We start from the raw sequence: 13,788 nt of genomic DNA, 5'->3' as shown, positions 1-13,788 counted from the left end.
GGGAGTGTGTCCTGCACGGGGTTCACAGCAGCTGATTCCTACGTCATCAATTTAATACATGTGGTTTTCCTCTGTCTCCTTCCTCTTCCAATAGAGGCAATAAGGTGGCTAGATTCAAATGCACGCATTTTTAATTGTTAGATTTGTACAAAAACAAACAAAACAAATTCATATTTTGAACCTTTCATTAGACAAACATTTACCTATATATTTGCTGCGCAGAATGTGGGACTATTAAAAGTTAAATATTCGACCAAAATAATGTTTGTAACTTTGTCTAATAGCACCTTTGCATAAAGCTACAGCTCTGACATATCGGGGTGAACCCTTCATTACTGGGTCCAGCTTCCATAAATATATTACAATGGCTTGTTTTCTATCATGCTGTTTGTGTAAGAACTCCAGTTTCATGTTTCAAAAAGACAACTTTTTCCTGCCAATATTATAATTTTTCATTGCTTGCTCTGTTGTTAGTTTTAGCAAGATAACACAAGTCCTTAGTTTCCATCTGACATTATTTTCCTGATAAATGATAAAAATACCCTGCGGTCATGCAGAGATGTCCAATAAATGCAAAGTATTCTTCTGCTTATACCATGGCACTTACAAGGAAAAGGGGCACATCATTTCACAATCCACACATTCTGCTTTGGATTTCAAAAATAAAAAAATAAATAAAAACAAAAGGACCAACAATCTGTATATGACAGAACAGAAAGCTCTCAGCCACATCAAAAACTATAAAACAACTGGCTGCAGGTGGGATCTATCCTAACAGGGTGTGTGGACTTGATGTGATGGGTCTGTTATATTTAAATTGCATTTATTATTACTCTCACATCATGGACCGCACATCAAGTTATTATCAGACCCTTAGATTTCATCTTTGTAGAAAAACTTCTTATGTATCCCATCCATCTTGGCTTTGTTAAATATTATGGCAGCTGTATTCCAATTAACAACCTCACCTTAATCTTTTTTTTTTTTTTCACTCAATAAATGTAAAATTGCAAAATTGTTATCTTAATCTAAACTAATCCCATTTTTACAAATTTCCCCATTAACCTGGATTTCATTTCCAACCAAAGGTTGTCTAAACCAGTTACAATATATCTATATTGTTAATAAAATTGTTAAACCCATATCAGAAATTAATACTCAAGTGATAATCTTCACTTGAGTATTAATTTCTGATATGAGTTTAACATTTTTTTAAATAATTTAGATATATTGTAACTGGTTTAGACAACCTTTGGTTGGAAATGAAATCCAGGTTAATGGGGAAATTTATAAAAATGGGATTAGAAGTAAAATGTCCTAATTTAAGGAAATATATCTCTGGATATATATTAATATATCCAGAGATATATTTCCTTAAATTGGGACATTTTACTTAATTTTACTTTTTTAAATGCACTGTTTCCACTATCAAAGGATATTCAATTTGTGTAATACACGGTTAAATGTAACCTGCATTTTACCATGTTTGTAAAACAGATTAAAAAATAATTGTGATCACATTGTTTATCATTAGATTAATTAACCCGGCACATTTTGTTATAGATGTTTTGTCTATAAATAGAAATTGGCATGGCGTCCTTCCAGCTTATCACTGATCTCTCATCCCAGCCACATTTCTTTCTGGAGAGCGCAAAGGAGGGGGTCACATCTGCATACATGACACACACAAGAGATAGAACTAAAGGTTCCAGAATTCACACACACATACACCAATATCTCTCTAATATCGCTTACATTTTTCCCATTTGTACACAACACATACATATCACTCTCTCACTTTCTTTTAACTCTTTTTAATATTTCCCTGCTTAAATTCTGCTTTCCTTATTTTGTTCTGATATCCTTTGCATCCCATGTATTGTAATCCCATATTTCACATTGTCTAGCTTCTATGATCAGACGGGCAGCCATAGTGCTCATCCCATCTTCCCTCTCTGACAACATATAAAGTATTCTGTTTTAACTCTCATTTCTCTGTTTTGACTTTACTAGTTGTAGTGCCTGACCCCAAATACATCCCCCAACTTAACATCAGAATGTCTCTTTCTGTCTAGTGTTAATTGTCTTGTCACCCCCTGATCCATCCTGCTCATATAGATAGCTGTTCCTCTAGCTGTTTACTCTGCATGATTCTTAGTCCCTGTGGACTGTGGTAACCCAGTTACCCATTGTGGATCCCTGCCCACTTTAACCATTTATCTAGGGGCTCAGTATAGGTGGAACCGCACCTTCGGTTCATATATTTTATAGCGCTCCTCTTGCGCTGGGCATTTGAGGGTCTCTTACCCTTCATTCCCTTACTTAATTTAATGCTCATAATGACTGGCCAGTCTTCTTTACGTGTGCCTATACCCTCTTGCCTCTAAACTACTTTATCTAGCAGATATACTACATATACCTGTGAACAGCACTATTCTACCCTTTTTTATCTATAACACTCCGATGGACAATAGACAAGGGACAACATAACATATAACCACCAATCAATACAGTTCGATTAAGGGGAGTAAAATAGGTACCCTCTGTCCCGAAAAATGCCTTACCGATCAAGGAAGTCTGATAACTCAAATGTAAGCAAAAGGCTTACCTCAGCCGGCTGATTATCAGAAATTCCCAGATCGTCTCAAGCTCCTTGTTTCGGATTCTTAGAGTCATCTGTAAATCCCCTCCTAGGCAAAACTCGCCATGCTGATATGGGAATTTTAGGATAGGCAACTCCAATCCTCATATTGATCAGTGGTTCCAAATTAATAATAACTACTGCAGTAGGGAACAGACACAAAAGATACGCTCAGCATCTTTCCAAATAACTGTTCTGCTTTATTATGACGCAATTGAAAGTTTTTATACACATGATTACGTAGGTATCACATTAATATTACAATTGTACTTTTATGGTAATAAGGGGCGTAACATAGGCAGGCTAATTCTAATCAGGAGTGAAAAGAATGCAAACATGTACTGAAAACATTATTAGTGTCGTGTGCACAGTGAGGGCAATGTGCAATACATACAAAATAGAATACAATTATTTACAGAACTTACACATTTCCTATATACACAAGTGCAGCGCTTCAAGAGAAAGTTCATATGGGTGACTCAAGTGAAGGTCAGAATAAAGGAGACCAAGGGTGCAATTTCCAAAATCAAAGTGCCATCACAGATGCTCCACGGATAGTATTCCACACACTGACCCTTCCCATCAGGGATGGACCACTACTCTCATAAAAGTCAAATACGCTTTTATGTGATTTAACAGGGATCACATAGCCACTAGATGATATCGGTCCTCCCAGTACAAGAGACTCATCATCAACTCTCCTCCATCACACCGGCCTCCTCCTCTCCATCTGTCCCCATAGCCCGGGCATCTCAGAGTCAAAGACCAATCATACTGCATGTGACAACACCACAGGGCCATATTGCATGACTCCAGATTAACTTTCTTTGCAAACATTCTGCAAGTCTGCTGAAAGTTCTGGTTCAGTTATGTTGTGCAATAGTCATCCCACCACAGGGGGCTGAATTTTCAAGCTGCAGACTTTCACAGCTCTTGCTGTAGACTCACCACTGTGAAATGTGCAGCAAGTTACCAGACGTACAATTCCACACTATCCTTGCTATCTGGGATGTCAATGTGTCTGATAATATGTCATGTTAGTTATTCTATTTTCCAAATCCAATTACCACCCCCACTCCTAGTAAGTGTTTTATTCTTCTATCAGATCACAATGGTGGAAGTCCTGTAGATTATTTTATACTTGTACAATAAAATGTGATGATCATATCATTGATTGGTTGCTCTTTTTGTACATTATATATGGTAATGAGTAAACCATCCAAGATTCCGTACACTTTGTCCTATTTATGTCTCTCAATACAAATCTAGACAAGTCTCCTAAAGGGGATATTCTAGAGCAGAGAGTCTCCTGTAGTCCATGAACAACTGGCCCTTCCATCATGCCTAGTCATGTCTGCAAATGTCAGAGTTTTACAATGCCTCATGGGACATGTAGTTCCACAACAGCTTCCGCAACAGCTGGAGGGCCGTAGTTTTGGAGATCCCTGTTCTAGAGGAATGTGTGCTCTATACCTGTATGGAGACTCACATACCTTGCAGAGACCTCATGAAACCCCCAAACCCCAGGTTGCTATAATAGGCCAGATGAATGAGAATTATAGGGGATCGAATGAAGTTGGGGGACCATGAGGGCCTAAAGTGAATATTAAATGTATTTTGATCCCAAATACCCAGCCCTCAATTTACTGACATCCAAACTAGACCTACCAGTAGTAATGAAGAATGGCAATGTGTCTGATAATATGTATTCATTTCATATCATTTATTCTATTTTACAGAACCTATTCCCGCCACCACTCCTCGTAAGTCTTTTATTCTTCTATAAGATCACAATGGTGGAAGTCCTGTGGATTATTTTATACTTGTCCAATATAATGTGATGATCATATCATTGATTGGTTGCTCTTGTTGTACATTATATATGGTGATGAGTAAACCATCCAAGATTCTGTACACTTTTGTCCTATTTTTGTCCCTCAATACCCATCTAGAGAAGTTTCCTAAAGGGAATATTCTGGAGGAAAGTGTGTTCTATACCTGTATGAAGACTCGCATACCTTGCAGAGACCTCATGAAACCCCCAAACCCCCCAGTTACTATAATAGGCCAATGTCTACAAGATCCTGGATCTGAACACTTGGGCAAACCTTTCCCTGCCCCTGATGGTTGGTTGATGAAGTTGCCCTTCATGGATATGAGCCAATACAAGAGTCGGGAAGAAACGGGTCTTAGCCCTGAACCACAGGCACATGTCATCATTTTATACTAAAGCATTGTGTTTATGGACCACCCGAGCACTCTGCAAGATATGAGAAATGCTTTGGGGTCCAACAAGTGATCTGGTCATAAATCACACCTTACACAAGTCATACGGTATAGTGTAATAGAGATCATTAGAAATGGTAGAAGGGTTTGGCGCTGTTCCTATTTAGTTTCCTACCTCCATATAGGTTACTAGAATAAAATAAATTCTTAGGTGCACCGTGCATATATCAAATATTAAATACAATATGGATTCCCAAGTATACCGTGCATGAGACAATTAAATATTCTGCTGCAATATTGTGCAATCATAGGTGATACATAGACATAACTTAAATGCTTACATATGTAATATTGCTAAGGGGGGAAGAAAGGGGGGGGGGGGAGAAGGGAGTGAGATAGGGAAGTGGGGAGGGGGTGTAGGAAGTCTGTTCCTAAGGAAAATTACAATAACAAGATAAAGTGCAAATGTGCTGGTGCAATCCAAAAGGCAACAGTGACAAGATAAGGTGCAAACGTGCTTCAAAATTCTTTAGTAAGTCTCTTGTGCCATATTCTTGTGCTGTGGTGATAATCCTTCACTTATAATATCTCTTTGCTCTGAAAGTGCAGCCACTCACCAGATCACTTCACCCCTGCGGGGGTAGTAGGCAGTTACAGTTTTATCGCCACTGTATAGCGATCGCTGGCGGGCTCAGGATCGTGGTATATCATATATAAAGAGAGAGGGAGTGCCCATAGCGTAAAATTGCTTTAAAAAAGTTTTATTACACAAAATGAAAGGGTACTCACACTTTTACAGTAAAAATCAAGCGAAATGGTAAAAACGTCAGAACCGTCATAAATATCCTTCAGCGCTGGTACAGGAGGTGATGTTTGGGAAGCACAGATTAGGCCACGCCCTACGCGTTTCGTCGTTAGGACGTCTACGCTCCCGTAGACGTCCTAACGACGAAACGCGTAGGGCGTGGCCTAATCTGTGCTTCCCAAACATCACCTCCTGTACCAGCGCTGAAGGATATTTATGACGGTTCTGACGTTTTTACCATTTCGCTTGATTTTTACTGTAAAAGTGTGAGTACCCTTTCATTTTGTGTAATAAAACTTTTTTAAAGCAATTTTACGCTATGGGCACTCCCTCTCTCTTTATATATGATATACCACGATCCTGAGCCCGCCAGCGATCGCTATACAGTGGCGATAAAACTGTAACTGCCTACTACCCCCGCAGGGGTGAAGTGATCTGGTGAGTGGCTGCACTTTCAGAGCAAAGAGATATTATAAGTGAAGGATTATCACCACAGCACAAGAATATGGCACAAGAGACTTACTAAAGAATTTTGAAGCACGTTTGCACCTTATCTTGTCACTGTTGCCTTTTGGATTGCACCAGCACATTTGCACTTTATCTTGTTATTGTAATTTTCCTTAGGAACAGACTTCCTACACCCCCTCCCCACTTCCCTATCTCACTCCCTTCTCCCCCCCCCCCTTTCTTCCCCCCTTAGCAATATTACATATGTAAGCATTTAAGTTATGTCTATGTATCACCTATGATTGCACAATATTGCAGCAGAATATTTAATTGTCTCATGCACGGTATACTTGGGAATCCATATTGTATTTAATATTTGATATATGCACGGTGCACCTAAGAATTTATTTTATTCTAGTAACCTATATGGAGGTAGGAAACTAAATAGGAACAGCGCCAAACCCTTCTACCATTTCTAATATATCTCAGCTGTCCCCATTTTAGGGTGACTGCCTGTTGGGAGGCAGCAGTTCCAAACTTTACCAATTAAGTCTTTATGTTCACTGCGCGGGTTCACCATCCCTTTAATAGAGATCATTGATCATTTCATGAACAATTGGACTCATCAATGGTGTACTGCAATATATGGTAATATGGTGTACCGTAATATATGGTAATATATTGTACTGTAAACTATACATTCTATTTTCCATTGACATGTCATCTGTTTTTATTCTCTACAGAATCCGGTTCTTCCACCATCACCAGTAAGTTTTTGTATTTTCTTTTAAATTGTTATTATAAATAGAAATGAGAGAAACTGACAATCACTTTGTCATTTAACTACCTCAATATCGGGAAATGTCACCCCCTTCTTGCCCAGACCAATTTTCAGCTTTCAGCGCTATCGCACTTTGAATGGCAATTACTCAGTCATGCACCACTGTACCCATATGACATGTTTATTATATTTTTCACACAAATTTTCAACAATAGAACTGCTACAGAGGCACATGTCTCTGTTTACATTCCATGATGGCTGTGATTGGACACAGCCATCATGTGATCAGGAGGACCAATCAGAGAGCCCAGAGCCCATATGCCGATCTGTGATGTGCTGTGTCTGATGAACACAGCCATCACAGAATTGTGCTACTATGTGGCCTCAGGGCCTCACGCAGACATCCGCTCTGAGGGACATATGGGTACGTCCACTCCAAACGGGTAAGCTCCCATGAGGCCATTTATGTACATTGGCCGGGTGGGAGGTGGTTAAAATAAATGCTTTGAATCCCCGGTGATCCCACTATGAAGGTCCATGTTCAGATACATTCTGTTATGGGGTCACAGTTGTGCTGCTGAGTTGTCACCATCAAAATAAAAATTCTGGTATCTGAATTCATGAAATTTTAGTGCAGAAAACCTGGAGGTATTAACATTTTCCATGACTCAGCATTAGCGATGGGTCCCTATTGAGGTGTTTGATAAGAATGAGATTTGGGCTGATGTAGAATTTGGCTTTTTGATGAAAAGGTAATCTCAGTGGGGTGTTGGTCTGCCCATTGACCCAAACCCTCCTGATAAATTGGAAAATTCCTCATATATCATCTGTGTTGCCATTATTGCTAAATGTGACAGCCTACTGTTCAGGAATTCAAACACACTATTCCCAAGGCACACGTCCCTTCGATATGGCTGTGAATGTAAATGGGTGTGCAGTGACCACCAGCTGGAAACCAAAGATACCCAGTATAAGTGAACGTATATCACCAGCACAATACGGATCTCCAGAGTTGGTCCAAAGCTTTATTCAGCTATCACATTATAACAGAAGCAACCTTTAGGAGCCTTGCAGGACCCCTTTATTAGACATATGATGTTTGATGTTGGTCACATGCCTGATGAATCGTCCTCCGAGGCTCTGAAACGTTGCTTCTGTTATGACGATGTGATCGATGAATAAGGCTTTGGACCTGCTCTGTAGATTTGTGGTGTGCTAGTGACATACTTTAGCATTCTTCTCATGGCTCCTCAGGGCTCCTCATGGCTCCCCAGGGTTCCTCACTGGTTGCCAGGAAGTCAGCGGTCACGACGCCCTGGTAACCAGTGACATGTTCCTATTCATCTGCTGTGTGAGCAGCTGTATGTAAACAAAGGGGACATGAAGCTGGCTGACAACGTTGATAAAATATGAATTTGGCCATCTTTGGTCAATGACATCAGCCAGGCATCCCGTGCCTTTGTTTCCAGTCAAGTCACCAGCCAGGGGATCTGTCACTTGCAGCTGGAAGTATATTGGGTGCAAATGCCTTAGCTGGTCTGTTTTGTTTAGGTGGTCATATGACAAATTTTGCCAAATTTTAGGATATGAGGAAATTGCTATTTTCACCAAACAAACCCATTCATCCCTATTCTTAAGAATTACAACTTTCTGTAGATCTTTATTGAACAGCTGCACTAAAAGTTGCATAATTCTGAAACGTGACTCATGAGAAAAGCCGATACAGTAAAATACGATTTGCCTCTTTATATTTTACCTTATCTCTTAAACATAGACATACTGTATAGGTATGTATTTATTAAAATTTTTTTTTTAAAATGTTCACAAAAGTAGCATATTTTAGGAAAATACCAGATTATGACCACTAGGCGAAGCTGACAGTCATAGTTTAACCACTTCAGCCCCGGGCCATTTGGCTGCCCAAAGACCAGAGCACTTTTTGTGATTCGACACTGCGTCGCTTTAACTGACAATTGCGCGGTCGTGCGACGTGGTTCCCAAACAAAATTGACGTCCTTTTTTTCCCCACAAATAGAACTTTCTTTTGGTGGTATTTCATCACCTCTGTGTTTTTATTTTTTGCGCTATAACCAAAAAAGTAGCATCAATTTTGAAAAAAAATGCATTATTTTTTACTTTTTACAATAATAAATATCCCCCAAAAAATATAAAAAAAACCCTTTTTTTCCTCAGTTTGGGCCGATACGTATTCTTCTACATATTTTTGGTAAAAAAAATCGCAATAAGTGTTTATTGATTGGTTTGCACAAAAGTTATAGCAACTACAAAATAGGGGATAGTTTTATGGCATTTTTTATTTTTTACTAGTAATGACGGCGATCAGCGATTTTTATCGTGACTGCGACATTATGGCGGACATATCAGACACTTTTGGCACGATTTTGGGACCATTCACATTTATACAGCGATCAGTGCAATTAAAAATGCATTGATTACTGTGTAAATGTGACTGGCAGTGAAGGGGTTAACCACTAGGTGGCACTGTAGGGGTTAAGTGTGTCCTAGGGAGTGATTCTAACTGAGGGGGGAGCTGTGATCAGTGTCCTGTCACTAGGCAGAACGGGGAGATGCTTGATTACATTAGCATTGCCCCGTTCTTCCTCACCGTGAGACGATCGTGGGTATCCCCGTGGACATCGAGTCCGTGGGACCCGCGATCACGGTCATGGAACTCCCGGTGGGCCCGTAAGCCACCTCTTAAAGGGCCACATACAGGTACGTTAATCTGCCTGTACGTGCCCTTCTGCCGACGTATATCGGCGTGAGGCGGTTGGGAAGCAGTTAATACATATTTACCTCCTACCATCATCAACTCCATCTAGTGGCCATAATGTGATATTTTCCTGATTCATGATATTCTTATGGATGAAGAACGTTCAAAGAGAAGAGAGAAAAATGGCAACATTCAATTTTGCTGGCATTTCCATACAATGAATGCACTGCAGTTTGACAGGATGAATAGCTCTACAAATGTTTTTTTGGAAACACAATCCCAAAATGTATTTTTTTATGTGTAGAAGAACAATGTGAAGAGTGAAACCAAAGAGAAAAGAAAGGAAGTGGGGTGCCCCAATGATAAGAGTTTCTATGGCTAGGGTTAAAAGAAAGCTGAAAATCCATTGGGATGGGTCAAAGAGAGATCAATTTAGAACTCAATTGTGAATTAACAAAGGAAATCCGAGGATTCCATACCTTGTCAATTGTTTTGTGTGTATCATCTACAAAAATTTACAATTTTTCCTGATCCATGAGCATTGAAATTTTGATCTTGGCAGTAGATATGGAAATGGACGATGTCTTCCAGGATCATGATATTGATATTTTTGCAGCCAGCTTTATGGGTTTATTTAGAAAGGCTTATTATTTATTGAGAAAATGGAAGAGTTTCCCAGGGGGGGGGGGGGTTTTAAGCAGCGAAAATGTTTATGAGAAAAATGATTGGTTAAATATCTTGTATTCAAGCAAAGAATGAATACAATTAAACAGAAAATGTAAAATATATATTGTGATTAGCGACTCAGAAAACAAACACCAAACAAAAGCCATCGCCAATGGCAAACAATATGCCAAGGGAACCATAGTTTGTCAATTACATTGTGACATTTCTATCCACATGAATACCCCGATGCATTTCGACCCTTTCATTTCTGGTCTTCTTCAGGGAGATTTTTTAATTCTAGGAAATATATCAAAGAGTTCTAATTTTAGACAACGTTATTAATATTTTGCAGTATACAAAACATCATTGGACATTTCAAAATGTTCAAAAGTACATTTCCATATATATATATATGGTAATATATTTACCATTACGGAGATGGAAAGGTGAGAATGTATCGCACAGCCAAGATTGCTAAAAACAGCTGCATTCAATGGTTCCAAAGTGTCCACATATTCCCTTCCGCACCCTCCAGGAGAGTCCACAGTCCACAGGGCTTACAAAGAGCCGTGCTTTTGGACCTAGAGAGGAAGGTATAGGGCGAGGCACCTGTAGTTGGGTATTGAGGAATCTCAATAAGTAATCAGCAAGTATTCTATAAGTATATTAGAATTATATGGACTGATGTTGCTTATATATATATATATATATATATATTTAATTTTAGAGTATGTTAATTTATTTGATTTATTTTTAAATGAATTTGTATTACCATTCATATGGTGTAATAGAAAGGGATGATGTTACCTGATTGATATAAAAGTGACTGTGCAGTATAGTGAGGTAGTGTGTACGAGGATGAATGAGTGGTGAAGACTAATGTGGTCAAAAGCATTAAAATAATATGTGAAAAACCGAAAATACTGGTGCAAAGATGTGTGCAAGACTTGTATAAGTAAACATTTATTACCTTAACTATTAAAAGGAATTCGGTGTTGAGTGAATGGGAATGAGATACCCTGTTTCCCCGAAAATAAGACCTAGCGTGATTGTCGGTGATGGCTTCAATAATACCCCCCAAATAAGCCCTAGTTAAAGTCCTTGTAGGTCTTATTTTCAGGGTAGGGCTTATTTTCGGGGTAACAGGGTAGGGCTTATTTGGGGGGTAGGTTTTATATTGCAGCTATCACTGACAATTACGCTAGGTCTTATTTCGGGGAAACAGGGTATAAAGTGCCAGCCAGAGGAGGATGTATGGCGCTAAATAACAAGTGTTCAAAAGTGTTAAGAGTGAGCCCATGTATATATTGAGTTAGAGTATGTTTGCTTATTATTTATTTTACTATCTAAGAACTCGTAGAGGAGATTACCTGTATATATTCGAGTATAAGCCGAGACTTTTCTGGTGCAAAGAATGACATTTTCCGAAGCGACTTTGGGGCCCCGTATCTCAGGGCCACTTAGTGCTAGGAACCCCAAATTTAGTGTACAAACCCAGTGGAACTAGCACTACAACATATCCACTGCGCCCATTTGCAGCCATAGGTCCCCTGAACTTCAAATTCTGTAGTTAAGGGTTCCTAGATGTCCCCCAGCTGCAGCCAAAATTTGGGGTCTCTGGACCCAAAGGGTCCCAAAATGACATTGCTGCAGATGGACACAGTTGACCGACTTTGGGGCCCCGTATCTCGGGGCCACTTGGTGCTAAAAACCCTAATTTGGTGTGCAAACCCAGTGGAACTAGCACTACATGTCCTAGCATCCTGGGGTTCCTAGCACCAAGTGGCCCCGAGATATGGGGCCCCAAAGTCAGTTCGGAAAATGTAATTCTTTGCTGCAGAAAAGTGCTTGAGATTTTCTGAACCAACCTTGGGGCCCCGTATCTTGGGGCCACTTGGTGCTAGGAACCCCAGGATGCTAGGATATGTTGTAGTGTGAGTTCCACTGGGTTTGCACACCAAATTTGGGGTTGCTAGCACCAAGTGGCCCCGAGATACGGGGCCCCAATGTTGGTCAACTGTGTCCATCTGCAGCAATGTCATTTCGGGACCCTTTGGGTCCAGAGACCCCAAATTTTGGCTGCAGCTAGGGGGCATCTAGGAACCCTTAACTGCAGAGTTTAAAGTTCGGGGGACCTATGACTGCAAATGGACACAGTGAGGCTGCAAATGGGCATTGTTGACCCTCTTTTCGAATTACAGTAGCTGCGCATTTCTCACCCTAGGCTTATACTTGAGTCAATACGTTTTCCCAGTTTTTTGTGGTAAAATTAGGTGCCTTGGCTTATAATCGGGTCGACTTATACTCGAGTATACACGGTATATACTGTAGCTATTTCCAAAATTTTGCAACCTGAAGACAAGACCACCCTATGCTAAACGCGTCCTATGGCTTTTTAATTACTATCTTTATTTATTTTAATTTTATGAATTTATGCAAGGGCACATATCTGATGCCTTATTAGATCTTCGTGTGCCAATTAAAGGAACCACTTTATGTGCTTTTATGTATTCACACTCGATTTCATGGAGATTCATCCAGCATGGCGGTCAATGTAGACTAGACTCTGCCGCAGGTTGTCTCAGAAAACAAAAATAATATTAATTATGTATTTCTTTTCCAGGCGCTCACATATTCTGGACTCTCCTTATCCCGGCTCTGATCATCCTCATACAATCGTTGTAGTCGCCACCCAGGACCGGATGTCACCGGATGAGACCGATGGAACCCATTTCAATGTTATTCTTGTTATTTAAGAATACAAAGTCCTGATTTTTTTTTAACATGTCAGTGTGCTTGTATAATATGATTTATTTTGATTCTTAATTATTGTAAGGGTTAAATCTACTTTAGATCTGGACAATCGGTGGAACTGTTTCTGAGCTCCGGAAGCATTCAATGCAACAAAACAAGATAGCCATTTGAATGAATGCTTAGTTTCAATGGTAGGGATTGTATCTTTATACAAATTATGGACAAAGAATATTGCACAACTTAAAGAGAAAGGAGGGAGGGAGGGAGGACAGAGTTTATCACATGGGGCATAATTCCTATACAAACATATAGCATCTCAGACATTAGTCTAAACTAGTATTTTAGCTGACGGTTGATATTATCTAAAAACATAATTAAAACTATTTGCTGCTGACGTTTTGCCTTTGTCTGAAGACATAATTTCAAAACCAGTTCTTACCAGACCTTATCTATCATGTGGTCATCATGATAAACAAGACCCTAAACTAAAGATATTCCTCAGTCATCTATTTTAAAGTTTTAGTCTTGTTAACTCTTTCTCCTCCTTCAATCATTGTTTGCAAATTTATGAGAAAAAAATGTCATAGTCTGTTGGGTCTGTCGATTGATTCCTTAGGTATTGTCTTTAAACATCAGAGATGAAATATATACATCTCCCTTTTATTGGTTTGTTGGGAGCAAAGAAAAGAAAAATATAAATGTAACTCCACTTTTTAGATGATGTTTCATGCTAA

General features: G+C 39.4%; 1 protein-coding gene across 1 annotated transcript in view; it reads left to right on the top strand.

The window, feature by feature from the left end:
- Window positions 1-13,080, top strand: part of LOC141148140 (uromodulin-like) — a 61,422-nt gene extending 48,342 nt beyond the window's left edge. The window contains exons 11-13 of the mRNA XM_073635327.1: window positions 4,381-4,404; window positions 6,863-6,886; window positions 12,924-13,080. Coding sequence (XP_073491428.1) covers window positions 4,381-4,404; window positions 6,863-6,886; window positions 12,924-12,985 — 110 coding nt within the window. The 3' untranslated portion in view covers window positions 12,986-13,080. The remainder of the gene's footprint in view (window positions 1-4,380; window positions 4,405-6,862; window positions 6,887-12,923) is intronic.
- The last annotated feature ends 708 nt before the right edge of the window (window positions 13,081-13,788 follow it).

This window comes from Aquarana catesbeiana, linkage group LG06, assembly GCF_042186555.1.
Source record: "Aquarana catesbeiana isolate 2022-GZ linkage group LG06, ASM4218655v1, whole genome shotgun sequence".
Lineage (NCBI taxonomy): Eukaryota > Metazoa > Chordata > Amphibia > Anura > Ranidae > Aquarana > Aquarana catesbeiana.
Note: the sequence above shows the minus strand (reverse complement) of the source record. Positions and strands in the feature narration are given on the sequence as shown.